General features: G+C 35.9%; 1 protein-coding gene across 17 annotated transcripts in view; it reads right to left on the reverse strand.

Annotated features, from left to right (window-relative positions):
- The window catches only part of LOC149568675 (membrane-associated progesterone-binding protein 4-like), a 241,943-nt gene that overhangs the window by 166,883 nt on the left and 50,364 nt on the right, over positions 1–24,696 (reverse strand). For all 17 annotated transcript variants that reach the window (XR_016362628.1, XR_016362627.1, XM_089821559.1 and 14 more), the window contains one exon: positions 8,154–8,328. Coding sequence is in view for 15 of the 17 variants with exons in the window: in XM_089821559.1 (XP_089677685.1) it covers positions 8,154–8,328 (175 nt within the window). In the remaining 2 variants the exon portion in view is untranslated. The remainder of the gene's footprint in view (positions 1–8,153; positions 8,329–24,696) is intronic.

Raw genomic sequence — 24,696 nt, forward strand, 5'->3', positions numbered from 1 at the left:
CGCATTAGGACGAGGGAGATTTTGGATAGTGACACCTCTCCAATTACTCTAGAGGAGGCTGATCTAGAGTCTAAGTGGATCACTGAGGCTACTGACCTTGTCTTTGATGATGAGGACCTATAGTGGGTTGACCAAGCAGATAGAGAGGGCCAGGCTGAGGTTGTGGCTATGGTAGCAGAGGACCAGAGAGCTCCAGTTGTTCCTAGTGACACCTCACAGGCATTGGCAGAGCTAGAGACTATAGTTGATCCTAGAGGCACCTCACAGGCTAATGCTATGGCTAATTAGTCATCCAGGACCTACCTTAGACGCCTTACTAAGAGGCATTTTATAGATTATATTGAGCCTGAGGTTGAGGTTGAGGTTGGGAATGAGGATGAGGATGAGGATGACGATGAGGACTCCGACTAGGAGCCATAGTTATAGTCTTGTTTTAACTTTTTGTTTAACTTAACATATGATCAGAATTTGGAACATTTGATGATAACTATTGATGTGTTGGATTTCATAATACATATACATTTTGATGGGTTGCATGGATTTATCATTTTATATATGATTCTATGTTTTACTTTTATAATATTTCCTTCAGCTATTGTTTAGTTACTAGTAATATAGTATTTAGCAATTTACCTTTGTAGTATTGTACTTATGTAATCGACGTATGTTTGACTTTTAAGTTTTAAGTATGTGCATTATCAATTATGATCAAATTATCTTCTATTTAATGATGTTATTGTGTCTTTAAGCTTTATTTAATAATGGGTGCTTGGAATGTTCTCTAAATCCTAAAAAATCTCAAAATTTCGAGGTTTTTTCACTTTGCCAAGTCATCGTCGAGTCACTGTCGAGTCCGAGCTGGGTCACAAGTCAAGTTACCCTTGCCGAGTCTGAGCCGGGTCCGAGTCACGTTACTTTGGTTGAGCTTGAGGATGTGGTCCAGATATATGAGTATGAGACAGCACCAAGACTGGTTGGGGTTCCATTGGATGAGACTTCGCTTCCTATGGAGCATGATACTAAGAATCTAAGTCACAAGGTTTGAGTTCGAGTTCGAGTTCGACAACTATGAACTTCGAATGAAGTTCGACAAGTTAAAAAAATTGGAAAAAATTCGACATAAAATTCGCCTTATGTAACTTTAAAAAAAATATAAGCTATTTATTATTATTATATGTTTATGAGTTTCATGCAAAAAATTAATTACATGTTTATGAGTTTATTAATTATTATTATTATTATATATTTATGAATATATTTATTATTATTATTATAATATATTTATGAATTTATTTATTAGTATTATTATATGTCTAATTTATTTATTATTACAATGTTATTTATTATTAATGTTTATGTTTGATTAAAAAATAATAAAAATAATTTTATTATAAACTCTATTATTATATGAATCTCCAACTCAGCCCCTTATAATATAGTTTATACAAATCATTAAAAATAAAAATAAAACCTTATCATAAACTATTAAAATAATATAAACTATATTTATTATTATGTTTTCGTTTACAAATCATATTTTGTTATTATAATAGTAATAATGTTATCAATTATTTCAAACCTAAACCGATAAATGAAAAAGTTAAATGGAGTTCCGATAGACGACCTCAACCACACTAGAGCAAACACAAACCCACTGTCGACCACGCTGGATGCAGCAAAACGGAGATGCATAAAAATGCAGACACAGTCGGAAATGTAGAACAATCGTCTTGTCATAGCCGAGGTAGCAGACACAATTGTTTTTGTGCAGCCGAGCTTCAAACTGTTGCACTTTTAGCAGACGAAAGCCATGGTTTCACAAGTTTTTTTCTAGAAAACCCTACAAAGCAATTCCGTATGAATTAATGACGAAAATGAATGAATTTTTAACATTGTTTATGGGTTCGCCGAATTTCGAACCTGGAGCCGAAAATTCGGCAAACCCTGTGACTAAGGTGAGAATGACAACTCTGATTTTGACGCCATGGTGGCAGAGGAATTGGAGCAACAATCTGCTTCATTTTTCTATATTTTGTTATTTACGTTGAACTTGAACATGACACTGAAACTTTATGGCAGCCCTCTAGCCTTTGGGCATATTTAGACTTCCATATTTCTGTGATATTGTTCACTGCTAAACTTATATTTTTGCTCACATATTGATATGCATATTGACAATTGACTGATTGAGTATTGAATAAGTTATTATTTCCTAGATGGCATTCAAATGTTGTAGTTAAGGTTCTATAATGTTTAAATGACATGCTTTGTACTTCATTTCATATGAATGACGTGTATTTGCAAATTTCAGTGTATATTTTAGATTTTCCCTGTATTTATAACTGTCCCCATTTGCTGTCCCTGGAAACCTGTGCCAGAAACTCAGAGGAACATAGCTGATTTCAATTACTTCAAAATTCTGCAAAGAATCATGCATTTGAATATATAAGTTCCTAGATGGAGGGTTCAAAATCTAGACTGTGAGGAATACAGCAGGTTGAAGATATATATTAACAAAGCTTGTGAGTTAGATTCCTATTGCATAGCACTCAGATAGGATGCCTTTATGTTAAGTAGGTGAAAGCTTTACAGAATTTTTGAGTAGATTTTTTTTTGATTTTGTAAATTTGATCCATGTGGTTTTTATTACAATAATAGATAAGACGTCTATTATTAGTTAATGGTTATCTTGTAAATATCTTTAGCTTTAGTTTGCTTTCGTTTTTTGTTTTCTCTGGAATAGAATGTTTCTATTCTTTACGATCGTTTCCTAAGGAAACATCGTCTCTTCCTTTTGTATAAATTGACCTTTCGGTCTCTGTTATTAATAAGCAAGTATTTACCAATTACCTTGTAATATGGTATCACAGCTAAATACTTAAATTTTTTCGGAAAAAATTATAATTTCTTCTTGAAATTATTTGTTTAAATTTTTCCAAAATTATTTCAGCTAATTTCTCCAAAACCCACCTAGGGTTTTTCTGCTTGGAGAAATTCCCGAATTACGGGTCTGCAAATCGCATGGAAATCGTGGCCATTTTTTGGAGACTCGCGTTTTTGGGGTGAAAATCTGCATGTTTCTATATCAAATCTTCATGCTCTTAGCCGTCTCAGTCTGTCATCGTGCTCTGGGAAGCAGATTTGACCATTTTTCATCAAGAAATCTGAAGCTTTTTCAAGCTTTTTTCAGCTAGGGCCGTTTTTTTTCGAAACCCTAATTTTTGGGGTCGAAAAAATTTTTTGTTTGCAGATTCTTGGTGGGTTTTTCGAGAGCTCAACTGGGTTGTCGTCCGTTTTTTCTGGGTGCTTCGATTTTTGTGCATCGATTTTCGAGCCAGCGAATTCAAAAAACGACAGCAGATTCCTTCTGGGTTTTTCGAGCTCTCTTTTGGGTCATTCTCTGATTCTTCTGGGTCTTCCATATTTTTGCCTCGAAGAACGTGCCTTCACAAATTTTCATAGTTTTTCATTGAAAAACGTGCCATGGCATCTCTGACAAATATTTTGCTCGAGCATAATTCCAAATTCAATGGTCGCAATTATGGAACCTGGAAGCAACGCATCATTGCAATCTTCGAATATCGAAACACCGATCAACTTGTTCTGGGTGTTAAGCAGCGTCCGACTTCTCCGGGTCCTGATCAAGATACATGGGATCTGAACAATCGAGAGGCAGTAATGCTTCTCAAACTATCCGTAGCTGATGACCAGCTTTCTCAGATTCCATCTGGCAAGACAGCAGCCGAAATCTGGACACATCTAAAAGGTCTTCATGAGACTTTCGACAAGAGCAGAGCCTTCTTTCTGAAAAACACTCTGTTTTCTATTGTCATGGATGAGCGCACCTCGCTCCAGGCACACCTGAATCGGATTTAGGAAATCTGTGATCAGTTACTTGCCATCGGTCGCAAGATGGAGGAAGAGGATATTATGGTAATCACTCTTCGGAGTTTACCAAATTCCTATGAGCATTTTATCGAGACTCTCAACATCACATCTACTGGTGTTGATCTAAAGTTCACTAATCTCTGCACCCTGCTACTTCAGCAAGATCGGTGGAAACAACAGTTCGGTAGCAGCTCCAGTTCCACCTCCACTGAGCTAGCCTTTGCTGCGAAATCCTTTCAGAAGGATAAGGGCAAGTTTCAGCAACCATCTCAGCAGAAGTCTTCTGCTCCAGCATCCAATGGTACCAAAAAGAAGAATATTCAATGCAACTATTGCCACAAGTATGGTCACATGAAGGTTGCACGTCGGAAACGCTTAGCTTCCCAGTCTAAGCAATCAGGTTCGCAACCCAAAGCGAACAGTGCAGAGCACACTGAGCAGGTGGAATCTGCCTTTTATGCCTTCATGGCTAAAAGACCCGCAGATCATGTACAGTCATCTGCCTGGTACATTGATTCAGGTGCCTCTCGACATTTCACTCACCGCAGAGACTAGTTTACTGACTACCAGCCTTATTCAAATTCTGTTATCTTTGGTGGTGGAGAAGAGTACACGGTTGTTGGTAAAGGCAACATTCAAATTCAGTCTATTGGGAGGAAGCTCATATTCCTTGATGTGTACTACGTTCCAGGGATGGAACTAAATCTACTCTCGGTCAGTCAGTTGCTGCGACATTCTCCACACTTGGCAGTCACCTTCAGTTCACATCAGTGCACCATCACTGATCGGGCGACTAAGTCTACTATTGCAGTTGGTCTTGAGGATCATGGTCTTTTCAGACTTACTGATTCTGGTGATTCTCAGGACTTAGCTATGGCTGCTCAACGATCTTCCATCAGCACACTTTGGCATCAGCGATATGGGCACTTAAATGTGCATTATCTCTCACAACTTGCTCGGGATGAGCTTGTTCTTGGTTTGCCAGAGATTCAAACCCAACACCTTGGAGTTTGTGACGCATGTCAGGCTGGGAAGCAACATCGCACACCTTTCCCCAGTGGCGATTCTTGGCGAGCTTCTCAAGTACTTCAGCTTGTTCATGCTGATATCTGCGACCCTATGGCCACTCCTTCTGTTCTTGGATACAGGTATTTTCTGTTGTTTGTAGATGATTTCAGTAGAAAAATGTGGGTGTATTTACTTAAAAAGAAATCCGATGCATTTATTGTATTTCAGAAGTTTAAACCCTTAGTTGAAAAAGAGTCTGGGAAATCTATTATTACTCTTAGATCAGACAATGGGGGGGAATTTTGTTCTAATGTTTTCTCCAGCTTCTTGGATACACATGGCATCCAACGCCAGTTCACCACACCCCACATGCCACAACAGAACAGTGTAGTTGAACGTCGGAACAGGACAATCACCGAGATGGCTCGTTCCATGCTCGAACACAGACATATTCCGAAGCGTTTTTGGGCAGAAGCAGTTAACACTGCAGTTTATCTGTTGAACCGGTCACCCACAGTGGCGGTCAAAGGTAAAACTCCGGAAGAGGCCTGGTCAGGTCGCAAGCCCAAAATCAGTCACCTGAAGGTTTTTGGCTCTCTTGCTTTTGTTTGGATCCCTGATGCTTCACGCACCAAGTTGGATGCCAAGAGTCAGAAACTGATGCTTGCTGGATATAGCAGTCTTCACAAAGCCTATCGCCTTATTATGTTGAGACATCTCGTCTCATATACAGTCGCGATGTAGTCTTTGATGAGCAGCGAGGACCATTCATGCCTGTTTCTCCTGTTCCTAATCCAGCAGACCAGCCTATGCAAGTTTATGATTTGGGAGTTCGGCTTCCATTAGGTCCACCTGATGGGAGGGCTCCAGTAGCTCCTACAGCTCCAGTCCTGCCAGTGATACCTGTACAGCCACCTCCGGCTTCTCCTGCAAGATCACCTCGTTTTGAAGATGCTTCACCTGAGTTTGATCCAGATTCTTCTGATCAGGATCCTGCTGATCAAGCATCTCCTAGTACTACTGTTGGTCATTCTCCTCTCCGGCCTAAGTGGTGGGCTAAGACACTTGCTGATCTTCATGATGATGAGCTCATTGATGGGAAAACTACTCGAAAAAAGAGCAAAACTATAGATTCTGTTAACTTTGCTCTTATGGCCAACATTCACAGTGTGTTTGAACCTCAAACATATTCCGAGGCTAAAGGAATTCCAGAGTGGGAACAGGCCATGCAATCTGAACACCAGAGCCTGCTGAAGAACAACACTTGGGTCCTTTCTGATCTTCCCCCAGGGAAGAAACCCATTAGCTGCAAATGGGTCTACAAAATCAAATACAAATCAGATGGTACTTTGGATAAGTACAAAGCTCGTTTAGTGGCAAAGGGCTTTTCTCAGCGTCAGGGCATTGATTATGAGGAGACCTTTGCTCCTACTGCAAAGATGAGCACCATCAGATTAGTCTTAGCCATCGCAGCACAGTTTGGCTGGAAGGTCCATCAGATGGACGTAAAGAGTGCTTTCCTGAATGGTGATCTCCATGAAGAGGTCTACATGACGCAACCTCCTGGTTTCAAGGTTGCTGGTAAAGACCATCAGGTTCTCAGATTGGTAAAAGCTCTCTATGGTTTGAAGCAGGCCCCTCGGGCATGGTACATCAAGATTGATACGTACCTCAGTGATCAAGGCTTCAAGAGGAATTCTTCAGACTCAAATCTGTACATCAAGACTACTGACAGTGACATCATCCTTCTGATTGTCTACGTGGATGATCTGATCATCACTGGCAGTTCGGCATCTTTGATTCAGGGAATCAAACAACACTTATGCCAGTCTTTTGATATGACTGACCTTGGGCTGATGCATTATTGCTTAGGTGTTGAAGTTTGGCAACAGTCTTTTGGTATATTCATCTCTCAGTCCAAATATGCCAGAGCTTTGTTAGACAAATTTCGAATGCAAGATTGCAAACCTGCATCTACACCTATGGAGAAAGGTCTCAAGTTATCAGCCAAGTCTGATTCTCCTTCCGTTGATGATACTACGTATAGGCAACTAGTAGGCAGCCTCATCTACCTATCTGCTACTAGGCCTGATATCAGCTTCGCAATCAGCTATATTTCACGCTTTATGACAGCTCCTAAGGCTGATCATTGGATGGCAGCAAAGCGTGTGCTTCATTATGTGAAAGGCACTTCTGATTATGGACTTCTGTATTCTCGGAGTTCTAATCCTAAACTCAGTGGGTTCACAGATTCAGATTGGGCAGGCTCTGTTGATGATAAAAAGTCAACATCTGGATATGTGTTCAGTTTGGGATCCGGTGCAGTCACATGGACCAGCAAGAAGCAGCAGGCAGTTTCTCTCTCTTCCACAGAGGCTGAATATAGAGGGACTGTTAAGGCAGGATGTGAAGCTGTCTGGCTTCGTCGGATGCTGGGGATATGCAGATGTCACCAGCAGGACCGACTACTCTGTTTGTTGATAACGAAGGCGTTATCAAGTTAGCACGGAATCCAGTCTTCCATGAACGAACCAAGCATGTGGATGTTCATTGTCATTACATACGACAGCTGGTTGAAGACGGGACTATAGATCTGCAGTATGTTCCTACCTCAGATCAGATTGCAGACATTCTCACCAAGCCTCTTGGTCCTGATAAGTTTGTCAAATTCAGAGGACAGCTTGGTGTGTTAGATAGATTAACCATTAAGGGAGGGTATTACAATAATAGATAAGACGTCTATTATTAGTTAATGGTTATCTTGTAAATATCTTTAGCTTTAGTTTGCTTTCGTTTTTTGCTTTCTCTGGAATAGAATGTTTCTATTCTTTACGATCGTTTCCTAAGGAAACATCGTCTCTTCCTTTTGTATAAATTGACCTTTCGGTCTCTGTTATTAATAAGCAAGTATTTACCAATTACCTTGTAATAGTTTTTAGTCATCTCCAAGGACCTTAATCAGCAGTCATTATGTTAATGAAATTACTCCTCATTTATGTAGGTAATACTTACTAAGGCAAGGGGACATATTTAGTAAACCAAGCACGTTCAAGTGTTCACTAGTCTGGGTGAGGAATGGTGAATGCATTCGATGTTTTGAGATTGTCACCCTCTATGTTTAAAGAATAATACATATAATAATCTTCACAAATCATAAAACATAAATGCAAACAGGATTTCACTGTTCATGATAATGTTATAAGTACAAAACAATGTTTTATTAATTTTCAAATTTAAAAAAACTGAAGATGTCTCACCTCGCCTCCATTTTGCTCACTCCATCTAGAATTGCAGCTTGCCAACTTCTCTTCAAATGCCTTTTTTTTTTCCAAGAGTTGACTGCCGCGGGCAGCCTTTGCTTCCACTCCTTTAAGCTCTTTTGTTGGTTTACCCTCGCGGTTATAGTAACGACCAACCAGATTACCAACATATCTACATAACCAGGGAAAAAAGGAATGATAAATCTTAATTTGCATATTCCATATGACAATACATGACAGTTCAACTTTATTCAGCTTGTAAACAGCCCATTTCCAGTCTCTACATTGCCAACTCTTTGAGTAGAGTCACAAACTCAAAACATGCATGATATTGCTTTATATAGTACTGTTTATTAGGGAAAAAATATCTTATTTTAAAACAATGTTAAACTTCAACATGTTAGCCAAGGCCATCTATATATTCTTGAGAATCCTTTTAAACTTAGCAAAGTCATCAGTAGTAGTTGCAGGAAGAACTTCAAGCATTGGCTATTTACAATAGCCAATATTCTACAATGCTAAGAATAAGAACTCACATGTTCCTCGATGTTCTGTAACAAATAACAATAATATACCATCATATTTGGTTTCAATATGCAAGTTGACAGTAGAGGAAATCTATCTATTCACTCCCTTCACAAAAAATGGGAATGAGAATTTGAGAAAAAAAATAAGCAAGGGAGCATCTTCATTTAATTAATCTGATACATAGCTATGATTAGAGTTCAAGTCTTTGTAGCAGAAATCACAATTTCTCACCACTCAGCCAGTTTTACAATTTTTCCAGTCAGAAAATCATGATATTCCATAAAATTTATCCGTGCTGGTTTTCCAATCTTCTTGCACTTATCCAGTTTATTTATTTAGTAAATAAAGTCATTGCTTGTTTTGATGACCTAATGTTTGATTTCTATCTTAGAATGTCTTGAATAGATCTCACTAGGATAAGAAAAAAGAATAGCCAAATCCTAAAATAGCTATATTATTAGATTGACAAATAATATTATTAGCACTTGCACAGTTTGTACAGCTTAACATTGCTCAAGTTTGCAACACTAAGGATGCCAATTAGATGGACTTCCACTTCTGATATTTGTTGTCAAACCCTTGATTATCCAAGAGAATCCAAACATGATTACCAAATTGAAAAAGATGAGGAAATTGGTGATCATGTAGTGCCTCAAATTTGCTCTGAATTCAGTAGAAGCCTATCCAGAAAATCTGTGCTAATCTTAGCCAAACTTTGCATAAAGGTAGAAGCTTTGTCTTGTTATTTTTGCAAGGACGTATCTACAGCTGGAAGAGCAACCAGATTTCAAAAGAAAATAACCTATGGAAATATGAGAAGCTAACTTATAGCTATGCAGTACAAGTAGATGTTTCACATGCGCAAGAAAACTTTTCAAGCATGAAATTTCTCATTGAAACATTCACTAGAATTGTGTGCTATGCACCACTTGCTAGACTTCAATAACTCTTTTGCCCCTTTTCATGCTGTATTCTTCATTGAAATATAGATTACTTTCTTTGCTTCAAATTCCGCTTGAATCCAGACTTAGAAAATATTATTCTATGACTTGCCATAGGACTTTCTAAGTGAGATTTTGATTGGTGCCTTTCCTTGCTTCAAATTCTGTTTGGATCCATGTTGGTTAGGGTATAGAATCTCAAGCTTAACCTACACTTCAAATGACATTTGTTTCGACTTGTGAATACTTGGCAATACAACTGTTTAATATATCAATATTTTTGTACTTAGGTTGGTTCACACCTTGTCAAAAATGTGAAAAATTGACATACTGTCCCTCCTTATTTCCAATAAGATAACATGTTTCTTTCAAACCTCTACAAAACTGTTTTCAATGTCATCCTCATGGCTCGTGCATTAGTTATGCCACCATTTTGTAACAAACAAGGAGACTCTAAGGGGTGCAAACAATACATTTTCTAAATCAAAAAAGTGCTTTAAAACAAAGTATGAACCATAGATCAAAATATCGCTGACTAGTGGCAGAATTCTCGGCTTCTTACAAGAAGTTTTCCAAAACAAGAAAACTTATAGTTTTCACACTAAAAGTTTCTGCCAAAAAGTCCGAAAAATCTCATGAGAAGTTGCATACTTCTCCCAATAACTTGCGAAAATCTCATGGGGGGAACCAGTAAAAGTGGGACACCCAACAAGTTACCATTTAATGGCCCATTTTACAATTTGCAGCCTTTGGAGGAGAGAAGAGTTTTGGTGGAGAAAAATAATCATTGGCATCCTTGTAGATTGATTGCAAGTGAATTTGAAGTGGATTCGAAGCAAATTCGAAGAGATTTCTCAAGCAAATCTAGAATCGGAGGGGTTTTGCACCGGGATTTGATGACATTCAAAAGGAGGGCAGTAAGAGTGAGGACACTGAGAGTGAGGACACAGATGATGAAGAGTCATTGCTAGTGCCAACACTAGCTACATCCAAGTTTGATAGCCACAGGCACAGGCACAATGGACTGTTAGGGCTTGACCCCCTCCCACTCCCATAGATTTTACTAGAGCTACTAGGAAGGGGAAGACGAAGTGGTAAACTAGTTTTATATTGTACTTGACATTTGTATTTGCTTATCTTTTTATAAAGACAATTTACTAGTTTTAGTTTATTTCAAAGTTCAAAGTCTCTGACTATGGCTGCCAGCCATCGACATTCCACTTGAGGATGTGGTTTTTTTATATATTGCATTTGTTACATCCAAAATTTTGACCTAATTTAAATTTATTTATAGCCGTTAAATTGAATGGATTTTCTTTCATAATCGTGTGAAAAGAGTAGTTAAATATATCCGTTGTATTCATTATGTTAACCGTTTAATGATGATGGTCATTATCCATTGTTTGTCATATGATGATTAGCAATTGCTTGGTTTCGGAATTATGGTTAATAATTAAATTTCTTATCTAAATTAAATGTTATTATGGATTTATCATAGAACTTGTTATTATCATGGAAAACGTTGCACGAGTGGTAGCAAGAGAAGATGAAGGAGAGAAGCATTGCTAAACGGGATCAATGGAATGGGATACTAAGTCCAATTATTGGGTCAACAGGTATGACCTTTAACTGTCTTGGTAAGGTCCTAGCGACTTGAAAATTAGGATATAATCGATGGACACACATGAGCTATTAAATAAACATTTAAAATACTAGTTATTTTTAATCAATTTAAAATAATGAGTACCTCAAATGGCTTTTGATTGGATTTTACACCACATCATTATAATGTATATTTATGTATATGCACATAGATATAGAAATAAATGTGACACCATAATATCATTTTTATACAAGATTTTATCTAATACGTACATTTAAATACATATACAAGAAGATAAAATAATCTTCCAAATAAAGCGTGTATATAGATATACATAATAATAGATACGACCTTGGGTAAAATATATAATATGGTGCCAACTCATAAATACATCTACGTGCAAGTGATAAATATATTTTAAATTATCCTTGATTTATAACCTTCAAATATTTTCCAATATTTATTCAATTTTTTGCTAGAAACCGAAATGCACATTTGGCATATTATATTGGCGTCCAAGAAGCCAAGTCCTTTATAAGTTACGGCTTCTTGGAAGCCAAAAGGTTTATCAAATACCTCTTTAAATTATGAAAGCCGTAAGAGGCCAGGGAGTCTCATTCCTCACGACATACCTCTACAATATTTCTTACGGTGGATTCCTCTGAAATTTTATTTTCATTCTTTCCCTACTGCCACGATAACTTTCCTTTCATTTATATTTTCCTTGCTTGAGTACGTGACTGCGTCCAGAGTTCTTTCTGTGAAGGAGCTGATTCATAGCGTCTAGCCAAGACTCAATTACTTTCTGAATTTTACCAAGTTGTGTGGTTGCCCCCATATCCCAATGATTACAATATGTTTTTACCAAATACAATGCATTTTTTTTGAAATTACAGCAGTAAGATACAGTTCCAAAATATGCCATAAGTCATCTTTGTTTAATATCATCGATTAGTTCCTCTTTAGGATAAAACTTCTTATGATGAGTCAAGACAAAGTATCCATGACATGATATCATATCTTTATTCTACTACTGAATATCAAAATCAAGTGGTATTTATTCTGCACATCTTAAAAGTTATATTTTTCAGGTCACAGAAATGTGATATGCTAGAAACATATAATATTCTTATATCAGTTGAGGATCAATAGAAAGAGCTGGTTGCTCTAAGATTCAAACACCTGGGACTCACCCGGCTATATAGCCAAGGAAGAGGTAAAGAGGTGAAATAGAAATCTGCATTAACAAGGAATAAAAATCAGACATGACATAACAATTCTAAATTATTTGAAAAAAGAAAATCATTTAATAGCTCATGCATGTTCATACTTATTGTTCTCCTATTCTCAAGTCGAGCAGTGGTGATCGGATAATTGAACCCATCCGAAAACTTTGGCCAAGGTCGTTAAAGGCATGTTTGTCATCTATGATCACTTGATGTCAGTAGTGCCAGTTATTCAAACATGTCTGTCCATAACTGTGCGGACATTCTAAACACCGGAATGCTCAAGTGGTTGGACTAAAACTATCCCAAGCCTAATCCCGGGGTAGGGAGGGTCTTGATTGTGTGGGGATGAATATGGTTCGAGGTTGGGAGGTTAAGCCTAAGTCAATGCTTCTCCTCTTACCAAAAGCCAAGGCTTGCACAACTAATTAAAGACTCACCAGTTACTTCTCGTATGTTCCTCTTTTTATTTCATATTATGTATTTACTTTACTTGTATGCAAGGAAAGATAGTACATCGTTATTTCAATTATTTCAGTTGATAGTTATTATAGTTATTTTAGTTGATCATTATTACAGTTATTTCAATTGATCGTTATTACAATTATTTCAGTTGATCATTATTGCAGTTATTTCAATTGATCGTTATTACAGTTATTTCAGTTGGTTTTCTTATCTCAATTAATTGTTAGTAGTTAAAATCAGTTAATGTCTCAAGAAAAGGAATTCAAGATATTTTGTTTCAATAACTAGTTGAGGAAAACTCTTTCTAGTTCTCCTTTATTTTGTTATTAAAAATCCGTTTGTTACAGCATTTATAAATATCTAGATCAGCTTGTTTGGTTTGTTTACACATTTACTGACTCATTAGATGCATCTCCTTATTGAAATTTGCAAAAAAATGCATTTCTAATTAAATTTAAGTCATTTTTTGAAATTCCCAATGTTTTCCCGAGATGTTACTGATAGTGAATATAACATGAGACAAAAGCATTCCCACTGCACCACAAGTCAAAGTAACAAACTTTCATATATCACTCAAAATGAGAAACATGGCTTAAATATTTACAAGACGTGTCAATGTCCCCCCTTAACCCATCCCAAGTGATACAAGTGTGAATGTGGTATTGTTGGCAACTGAAAAAACATCTACTGAATTTTGTGATTCAAATTGTTTTGGCTGTCATTGTCAAGGAGAAACTCTACCACTTACTATATGATTGAAAGACATAAGTGAAATAAAATTCCTATTGTTGACAAAATATTCCTGAACTTTGTAAAGCAAGTTGAGGATTAGAAGGCTTGTGACTCATTACCTTAGTATCAAATCCTTTCATCAAAGAGTATGCTTGGCAAGAGAGTTCTATACCTTATTTGTATTGAGGACATGACATACAATGGTGGAATGTTTGATGTAGTAGCAATAGACACAATATTTCTTTCCATAGCTAGAAAAAGGAGTTGAATCCTTTATGGATCCATTTGGTTAAGTATAACCATTCCTAGATGATGACAAGACAGTTCAAAAGGTGTTGGAAGGGTCAAAAGATGAAAACTAACTCTTTCTTTAAACAGAAAACTTGGCATCAGTAGTGCCTCTTGTTACTTAATTTGACACCTTCTAAAGCAAGCAGAAAAGACTCATCCAAGTGATGGAAGAAAGCTCTTGAATTCTATTGCAAAGGAGAAAAAGAATCACAAGACGAATTTGATGCAAAGCACCTTGTCAGTTTTGTCCCCCTACAGCTTAGTTCAAAAGGAACTGAATTATTCGAGAAATAGTTTGACCAATAGACAAGATGCATAGTGAAGATGAGGCTAACATGCTAGTACATCTTCCTTGTGACCAAGGTAATAAAATCAGCCTCCTATTTTAATATCTATTCAAATATCAATTTTTTATTTGATTCTCTACCTCTAGAAGTTGGACAAACATTGCCACCACGTGAGATACTGATAGTTCTTAAGCCCTTCATAATGAAAACGTATGCATAAAATAGGTTGACATAATCAAAGTTGTGTGGCATTAATAGAGAAATTAAGACCACACAATACACCCACATGTTCAAGGAGAGGCCCTAAATCTAATTGTATAGATGACATATGTTGCAAGTTTCGTGACTGCATTGTAAGCCCATTGAAGTCACAAATCCTCAAGATCACTTACACACCAAATGTAGCCATGTCAAATGTCTCTCTTTGACCCATCACAAGTGGTGCAAATGTGAATGCACTATAATTGACAACTAAAGTTCCTCTAGCAACTGTGGTGAATCAAGACCTTTTTGTTTCCATTTTCATAAAGAAGCTCATTTTTTATTAGAAGATGAGCAATAAAAGTTTTCCTATTGTTGATGTTAGATTGTGGTGACTAATCAGGAAAATACTGTACATCATAAATTCTTTGGGGCTTGGGGCCTCGCCCTAGGAAAAAAATTTGGGCCCTATTTTATCGAGATTTTGAGCCGACATGTAATTATTAATTATAACCCTAAAGTGGTTTAATACTTGTATAAAAAGGGCTTAGGGTTAGGGATTATTTTATAAGATGATGCGGAATTGGTTCTTACGGTGGTATTGAGCTATAAGGGATTACTGATTGTAATCAAGTTGTAATCACTAGATCGTAAAAATATTGCACTTGATATTTGGTGAACGTAGCCCAGGGTTTGGGTGAACCACGTTAAATCTTGGTGTCTTGCGTTCTTTTCTGTGTGATCTATTATTTTCTGATATTGGTTATATTTGCATGTAATTGTTATTTTTGTCCATGGTTTAATTCTAACAGTTGACAAAATAGCAATGTTCCACGGAGAGACATATTCCCACCAAAGCCTATTGTTTGTAATATGGGGGGATGTCGTCTCGAGATCCCTAGCCGCACCACTTGTCAACCACCATCCTCAGGACATTATGGGGGAAGTTTGGGCATTCACCGTTAATGACTACTCTTTTGAATGTGTTTTAAAAATATATTTTTTACTTTGTTTTCTTGTTCTATGTGAACCCCAAGTGGATGTGAAGCCCATATAAGGCCTTCCAAGCCTACAAAAGGCCCTCAAAACTTCATTTCAAAAGCTCAGAAAAAGCATGATTGGAGTGAAAGAATTGATTGCAAGTAAAAGAGGAGTGAGAAGGAGCAAGAAGAAGAATAGAAGGAAGATTTTTCACCTTGTTATGGAGATTTTTCAACCAAAAGGTAGAGTTTTTAAGTGATTTTTGTTTTCAATGAAAACCAGGGATTCGCACCCACCAAAATCTCGAATTAAATGCCCTCAAATATCCCTGCACAGGGTACTTGGAGTACCCTAGTACCCCCACCTCCACCATTCCACAACCATGTTGCCACTGGGACGGGTACTCAAATATATAAATGTATTTTGATTTTGAATGTTATTATTAGGTATGTACTATGTTACTATGTTGAATGTTCAATGGTTTTGGTTTGTGTTGCAATTTTGCTCTGTTCAAGTACTTCAATTTGGTATGTTGTACTGAAACATCATTTCATAACTAGCATTTCAAGTTCTATATGTATACTATACAATACCCTCTACCCCCCACCCCCTGCAGTCGTCCCCCTACTCATCCCAAAATTGAGGCCCTTAATTCCCCCATTCCGAAAGCTCTTCCCAGTGTCATGACATCCCACAAACCTAGTGTCATCGTTACACTGATTTTATTTTTTCTGATTTTCAATGTTATTTTATATCTTGTTATTTCATTTCTTGTTGTTTCATTTTCTAAATTTTGATTTTGTTTTACGATTTTATATTTGTTGAAAAAATAAAAATATAGTTTTATTTCTTTTAGTCTTAAAGTAGGCCCTGCACCGAAAATCTGTGCTTATTGAAAATTTTCCCACTTCATGAAATGCAGTGTCAAAAGGAACTCTCATTGTCATGATATGAATGAGGATGAGAAGGAAATTCATTCTAATAGTGCAAGCAAATCAGAATATGAACTTGAGCATGAGGATGAAACCAATGATAGGGTTGAGCATGGACTCAATCTAGAAAGGAAAACTAGTTCCATGGTTAGTGCACCACTTGTTATTGATTGCCCCTTCCATCTTTTGGCAGAGTAGGTTAGGGATCCTTATGATCCCAAATATCCTCTTAAACAGTTTGCAAAAAGAATAACAACACCAACACCAACAGGTGGTAGCACGACAAAATGGAAATGCAACATTTGTGGTACAGAATGGTTTGGGAGCACCGTGCACACTTCCTCTTTTAGCCAAAAGAAGATGTGGGAGCATATGATTTTTTGACGAGGGCCAAAAATCTGCATTATAGAATTGAGTTCAACAAGCTTTGGGGTGTTCCAGATGACATGGGAGTTGCAATGCCTACTACCTTGTTTGGTAGGCAACATATTCACACTACTAAACAAATTCAGCGGCGGCAAATGCAAGGAAACCACATGGTTCCACTCATACATCACATCAAAGAGTGGGAATAATGTCAACGTTAGCCTCGAGACCTTCATCCACTCACAGTGCTATGGCTGAATCACCACAAGAGAAAGGGAAATGTAAGATGCAAAGTAACCCCATAGTTGATATCTTCAATGCACACCTGAGAGATCAAATAGATGATTCCATTGGAAAGTTGTTTGACAATGGCATCCCATTTCATGTAGTTCGACATTATTATAAGGAAATGATGTCAATGGCGGCAAAGAGAGTGTCATATGAGCTATCAAGTAAGCACCAATTGAGGACTTTGATCTTGGATAACAACTATGTCACAAAACATAGTCCAAGTAGTGACAAATACAACAAATGTGCGTAGAGCTGTAGGGAAGCTTATTGAGGCAGCATACAGAGATAATTGGTGGACTCCATGTTGTGTATGTCATACACATTGCACTCGAGGATATGGGGAAAATTGAGTAGATTAGAGGAGATGTTAGCGATGCAACAGATGTGCAGATGTTGTTGGTATTGAGCAATTGATGAGATTGTTGAGATGATTGGAACGTATATGACTATCAAATGGTTATCATTGATGGCAATCGTGGTATACCTTTGATCAGTGAGAACTATGTTTACAACAGGTTACTAAGCCTCATGTGAACACTTGTCGTAATCGGTGATCACTAAGTAACAAGAGATGATTGCATGGTAAACTATGGTCAGCCAATAAAGAGGTCAAGGAAGATATACATTGGATAACGTGCATCCAACACTGGAGATTAAGAAAAGAGATTTATTACTATGGATTATGTAACAAGCTTGGCACACCTATTGTAATACATTTGGACTCCACATGTAACACGTTTCGACTAGTCCGAGCACTAGACAGGTAAACATGAACAAAAGTCAACCCGATCGAGTCTAATCATTGAGATTCCTAAACTACTTGAGAAAATAGAGAGGGAAACACAAAATTGAAATGGAGGGTCAAGATTAAGAGGCAAAAGGTCACAGGAAAATATAAAGGATTTGTAACAAATAGATTGTGTGTATTGTTGATCATAACCGATAAAGGAAGACAATTGTTGTTGAGCTAGAAGAAGGGAGATCTAGATTGTGATCAAGATATAGAGAAGAAAAGTGCACAGTGCAGCAGAAAGAGATTAGAGAGCATAAGTGTCATGTGCCCACTGTAAAATATAATTTAAATAATAATTAAATAAATGATGATAAGAAAATCATATTCAAGTAGAGAAATAGAAATAAAAATTACATATATAAGATATTATCAACAAAATAATAATTAGTATAATGTTTAAGACAATTAAATAATAATAAATTTAATATGAATAAATTAATTAATTAAGTTAAATAGAAAAGAATATTGTAGAAAGTAGATTATCTTTCTAAATAAGATTTAATAATAAATGATAATAAATACAAAATAGATAAGTAAGAAATAATATAACATAAATTAACTAAATCTAAAGTCAAGAGATGTAATAAAAAGATGTGACTATTCCAAATTAAGGTATAAAAGGGAGGAGAGTTCATTTTAAAGAGTAAGGAAGAAGAGAAGAAGAGAGGAGTTAAAGAAGAATTATTAGAAGAGGAATGGGAAGAAAACAAGTGACTTTTTCAATATTTTCAATCATGAAAGGATGTGACTCTTAGAAAGGGTTCTAATTATAAATGGTTGTGACTCTTCAAAAATATTTTAACTATGAAGAGTTGTGACTTTTCAAAAGGATTCTAATTATGGAAGGTTGTGACTTTTTGGTAGTATTGTGATTATGAAGTGTTGTGACTTTTCAAAGGATTTTGATTATGAAGTGTTATGACTTTTCCAAAGGATTGTGATTATGCAGGGTTGTGACTTTTCATAAGGATTGTGATTATGAAGATTTGCAACTCTTCGAAAAGGACACAAATGATAAAATATGGGAGGATTAAAAAACAATTATACCTAAGAGAGTTGAACTACAAAACCATCAGAGTAGAGAAAGTAAAGAAACTAAACTAATAGATATTGAATGTTGGGAATTGAAGTATATGTATTCTATGAAGGATTATAAAATGAAAAACTAAAGGTTACCAAAGGTGTGTTCATTTGATATATTTATTTCATAAATAAATATAAATCATTTGGTAGATAAAATTATCAAGATCAAGGCCGCTTGAGATGAGAACTTTATAGTTCTCATTGAGATCAAGTGAGAACTTGGTAGAGGTCAAGAGGTCATTCATTAGAATGACGAGTTTCTTTAAGAAATTCAAAAATTAGAGGGCATTACCCAGAGAGAGATTTGTAGAGAATCTCCTAGAGACAATATATATTGTAGTGGTCAAACATATGCATATGTCAAAGATAAGGGACTTGGTTAGAGGTGGGATCTCTACCAAGTAATGTTACTAGAGATCCCAAAGAGGTCTAAGGAAGACGTTCTGTATATGATAATTACATAATCGAGATATAATTCTCACTAGAGGGTTAGGTAATTTGAGAAGGATCTCTTCCGAAGGATTGGGAAGGGCAGTATGGGTAGTATTTAGATTAATATTTACTTAATCCAATATTTTTAATATATTTCACATATAATTTTTCTATACTTACTGACAAATGGTTACAGGTACAACATTCAAATTTAGTCTGGAAGAGGGGACACTATAGTGGTATTAGAGCATGATCTTGCCATCTTGCAAGGTAAAAGAGGAGGGAAATAATTCATATGAAAGAGTAACATAGAAAGCCAACGAAAATTGGAATAAGGTCAATCATGTCAATGAAAACAACCTAGAAGGCATACAACTTTCAAATCAATAGAAGAAACTATCTAGTTGCTTAAGGACAAGCACTTTAAGGAAGGACAAACTATCATGTCCACATTTTAAAATATAATTTAAATAATAATTAAATAAATGATAATAAGAAATAAAAATTACATATATAATACATTAAAGAACAAAATAATAGTTAGTATAATATTTAAAATAATTAAATAATAATAAATTTAATATGAATAAATTAATTAATTTAATTAAATAGAAAAGAATATTGTAAAAAGTAGATTATCCTTCTAGATAAGATTTTAATAATAAATGATAATAAATACAAAATAGATAAGCAAGAAATAATATAATATAAATTAACTAAATCTAAAGTCAAGAGATGTAATAAAAAATGTGACTCTTTAAAATTAAGGTATAAAAGGGAGGAGAGTTCATTTTAAAGAGTAAGGAAGAAAAGAAGAAGAGAGGAGTTAAAGAAGAATTATTAGAAGAGGATTGGGAAGAAAACAAGTGACTTTTTCAATATTTTCAATCATGAAAGGATGTGACTCTTAGAAAGGATTCTAATTATAAATGGTTGTGACTCTTTAAAAATATTTTAACTATGAAGAGTTGTGACTTTTCAAAATGATTCTAATTATGAAAAGTTGTGACTTTTTTGTAGTGTTGTGATTATGAGGTGTTGTGACTTTTCAAAGGATTTTGATTATAAAGTGTTATGACTTTTCCAAAGGATTGTGATTATGAAGGGTTGTGACTTTTCACAAAGGATTGTGATTATGAAGGTTTGCAACTCTTTGAAAAGGATACAAATGATAAATAAAATATGGGAGGATTAAAAAACAATTATTTCTAAGAGAGTTGAACTACAAAACCATCAGAGTAGAGAAAGTAAAGAAGTTAAACTAATAGATATTGAATGTTGGGAATTGAAGTAATATGTATTCTATGAAGGATTATAAAATGAAAAACTAAAGGGAACCAAAGGCGTGTTCATTTGATATGTTTATTTCATAAATGAAAATGAATCATTTGGTAGATAAAATTATCAAGATCAAGGCCGATTGAGATTAGAACTTTATAGTTCTCATAGAGATCAAGTGAGAACTTGGTGGAGGTCATTCATTAGAATGACGAGTTTCTTTTAAGAAAATCAAAGATTAGAGGGCATTCTTGATGGAATGTCGGGATTCCAAATTGGAACCCAGAGAGAGATTTGTAGAGAATCTCTTAGAGACAATATATATTGTAGTGGTCAAACATATGCATATGTCAGAGATAAGAGATTTGGTTAGAGGTGGGATCTCTACCAAGTAATGAGATCCCAAAGAGGCCTAAGGAAGATGTTCTTTATATGATAATTACCTAATCGAGATATAATTCTCACCAGAGGGTTAGGTGATTTGATAAGAATCTCTTCCGAAGGATTAGGAAGGGTAGTATATGTAGTATTTAGATTAATATTTACTTAATCCAATATTTTTAATATATTTCACATAGTTTTTCTATACTTACTGACAAATGGTTGCAAGTTACAACATTCAAATTTAGTCCAAAAGAGGGGACACTACAATAAGGGAACAAACAAGAAAAAAGTGTCATTTACAAATCACAGATTTAGTTGTTTCCAAATAGTTACAACCAGTAAATCACTAGATCGGGAGGACCCTAACAAGTTCAAAGTTGTAAATCTCCTAGCAAGGAAGACTCTTAAGTTCTTAATAGAGTTTTGTAAATCTTTTAACAAGGTAGATCTTAGCAGATCTAATTGTACTTCTAACAAGATACAAGATCACACCTAACAGGTGAACCCTCGAAAAGGGTAATGCTCTTAACTGGGAAAACTCATTTAAACCAATAGTGAAGACTTGTATCCCCACAACGGTTTTACCTTCTAATCAACAATTTCCGCAAGACCAAAATCATTGTGTTATGTGTCTCATGTGTGTGGTGAATTAGTTTTGTTATGCTTTATTTGCTACTGCCAGGTGTATGCTTGATTAGTATTAAGTGTTTGCATGTACTGATTCACCCCCCCCCCCCCCCCCCCCCAAGTACCTGTGAATCCTAACAGATGTTTATCTACAACCAACATGTTTCACTTGCACTCTTTGGGAGCTTCATGAAGGAGTTCTTCAATTGAGACTAGATATGCATCCTATTTCATTCTTTTTGAAAAAAGTACTTGAATTGCAAGAATTGTTGCCACTCATGGTTATAAAGCAAGATTAAAAACAATGGGATCAAGCGAGACAGAGCAGAGGAGGGGAGGAGGGTGAAGAAGATAGTGAAAAGTGATGCATTTTGAAATGGTGTAAGATACACACTTTATCATCACTCTAGTTTCCCAAGTCATCATATATGGGGATGGGGATGCACCTATCCTTAGAGAGGTGTATGAGTGCATTGATTCCATGCTTGGCAGATGAGGACAATTGTGTAGGAGGACTCCACTTTAGCATTCTACAAAGAGCACATTTGGCCTATTATTCATTATAGATAGGACAACTTGAATACTCCCTTGCACATCATTGTTTATGCTTTGAATCTGAAGTGGTACATGCCTGGGCTTGGTACATGTACACCAATTCAAGATGATGAGATGAAGGGTTCTTCAGGTGCATTGATAGGATGTATGATGCTGAACCTGTCAGCTAGATTCAGACTAAGTGGATGAAATTTGCTACTCCTAGGGGTTAAAAGGTTGTGCCAAACGTAGATATAAGAACGATGGCATAAGAGGACCCGATTTTGTGGCATACTTGTCATGGACAAAAATAACAGCTACTACACTAGCCATTCATTTTCTATCTCAGGTTTCTAGTTCTTCATTTCTGAGAGGAACTGGTCTACTTTTAGATTTGTCCAATCTCTTAAGAGGAACAGACTTGCCTCTAGGAGAGTGGAGAAGCTAGTGGTTATACATAGTGCCTTGCATATCTCTAACTACAAGAAATGTGTCTACAAGGAGAGCATAGCAGCATGATGTGATGGAGTGTCAGATGAACCCTCATAGATCAACGAGGATGAGGATGCAATAGCTTCAGATGTACCGTTGGTTGGTGTTCCTTTGGCGGATCTAAATCTTGAGGAGTTCAGCAGTTCCAGTAATGAGGAGTTTACCTTGAAACTTGACCTCTCAAGGGATGATTAAAAGCCTCTTTCACCTCATTTCGACATTTTGTACTTGTTTTGACATAATAGAATCTTCCAATTGTCAATTCAGCAATTTAAATAGTACCTGAGTATTCTAATTTCTAATTAGTAATTAGATATTTGATACTACAATGTTCAAGTAATTACTATTTAGTATTTGCATTTGCATTTTTTCTATTTTACTTCTTAATAGTCTCCATATTATACTATATACACGCCCCCTACCACCCACCCCCCAACATCGACCCCAAAACTGAAGCCCCTTGCACCTACCTCCTGGAAACCTGTTTTGTCGTCTCCATGTCCTTGACGGGTAGTGTAACTATGCAAAATAGTCATTGACCATAAAAATGGTTTCAAGTTCAGCTGAGTTGGGACTCACTGTTGTTAGATATCTGTAGCTTCAGTCAAACAAATAAAACGTAATGAGTTTTCATTCTTATCCATGAGTAAATGAAGAAGTTCATAACTATGGTGTGTGTGTGTGTGTGTGTGTATATTCTGATATGCACATACATACTAAACATCATTACTTATCAACTTGATTTACTGATTATTAATATCAGTTACGGATCGGTCATTGTGTAGTTGACTTGTTTAGCAACTAATTTGGTGTGTGCCTTAGAGGCATGTATATTGGAAGGGAGGCATGCCTAAGAACAGACATGTCTCCCACATAGGAGGCACGTCTATTCTTAGGTGTGTCTCCATATTTATATGCAGTCCAGAGGCAGGGATAAGATTATCGATGAATACATAATATCAGAGTCTTCTACATGATCTTGCCTCTGCTTGACAGTAAATTCTAAGTTATTTTATCTGCAGATAAGGATAAGGAACACAGAAAAAAAAAAAGTCTTCGAATGTATTTTCATTCTGCTCTTCATAACAGTCAAATCTGCCAACAAATATAAGTGGCATAGAAAATTGTAAATCTTGACAAACAAGAATATTACGAACAAAGTGTGAAGTTCTGAGATTATTATTAATCAAATAAATTCTATAAAATTTTATCATAGAGAAATTATAGATATTGGACATATCTGATCTATCAAATTTAACAAGGTATCAAAGCACGTTTTAAGAAAAGATCAGATCAGATAATTTTAAAGAAAATTAATATTTCTTGAAAATGTCATGTCCCCTATTTTCCTCCAATAAAAGTTATTAAATATATAATGATAGTAAAAATAAAATAAATTATAATGTTGAATTAATACATTATAATTAAAATATAAACAAATATATTAAATCTATTACTATTATACTTAGTTACCGGATTCGTGCTAGACAGGCCAGATCTGGATTCAGATCCAATCTGGATCCGCATTGGTGCTTGGATGCTTGAGGATCCAGGCAGGATCCTTGATTCTGCCTGTAGATCCATCAGGATCCGTGGACCAGGGATCTTGATGAATCCATAGGCAGAATCAAGGATCCTGCCCGGATCCAAGCCACAGCGTGAGGATTCACAAGCAGAATCAAGGATCCAAGCCACAGGCTTGAAGATCCTCAAGGATCATAATTTCATTTTGTGATTCAGTAAACCAATGTGAATGTGTTGATTTTCTTTATAATCATGAAAATAAATCAATTATCAAGTATACTAGATTCATAGATCCATACTAAAATCATGGATTCATACTATGAAATGATTTAGTTTTAGAATTATGTATATTTCTCTCGTTTTTAGTATGTATACACACACACACACACACACACACACACACGAATCCTCCATGAATCATTATTGGGAAAAAAAAATCCCAAATCCACGGATCCGATTCACGTGCCCGAATCGGATTCGTTTCACGAATCGGCAACTAAGCTATTATATAATATATCATTAATGTAGTGAATATTTTTATAATAATAT

Source organism: Cupressus sempervirens, chromosome 3 (genome assembly GCF_028749045.1).
Source record: "Cupressus sempervirens isolate cs-2001-9-10 chromosome 3, ASM2874904v1, whole genome shotgun sequence".
Taxonomy (NCBI): domain Eukaryota; kingdom Viridiplantae; phylum Streptophyta; class Pinopsida; order Cupressales; family Cupressaceae; genus Cupressus; species Cupressus sempervirens.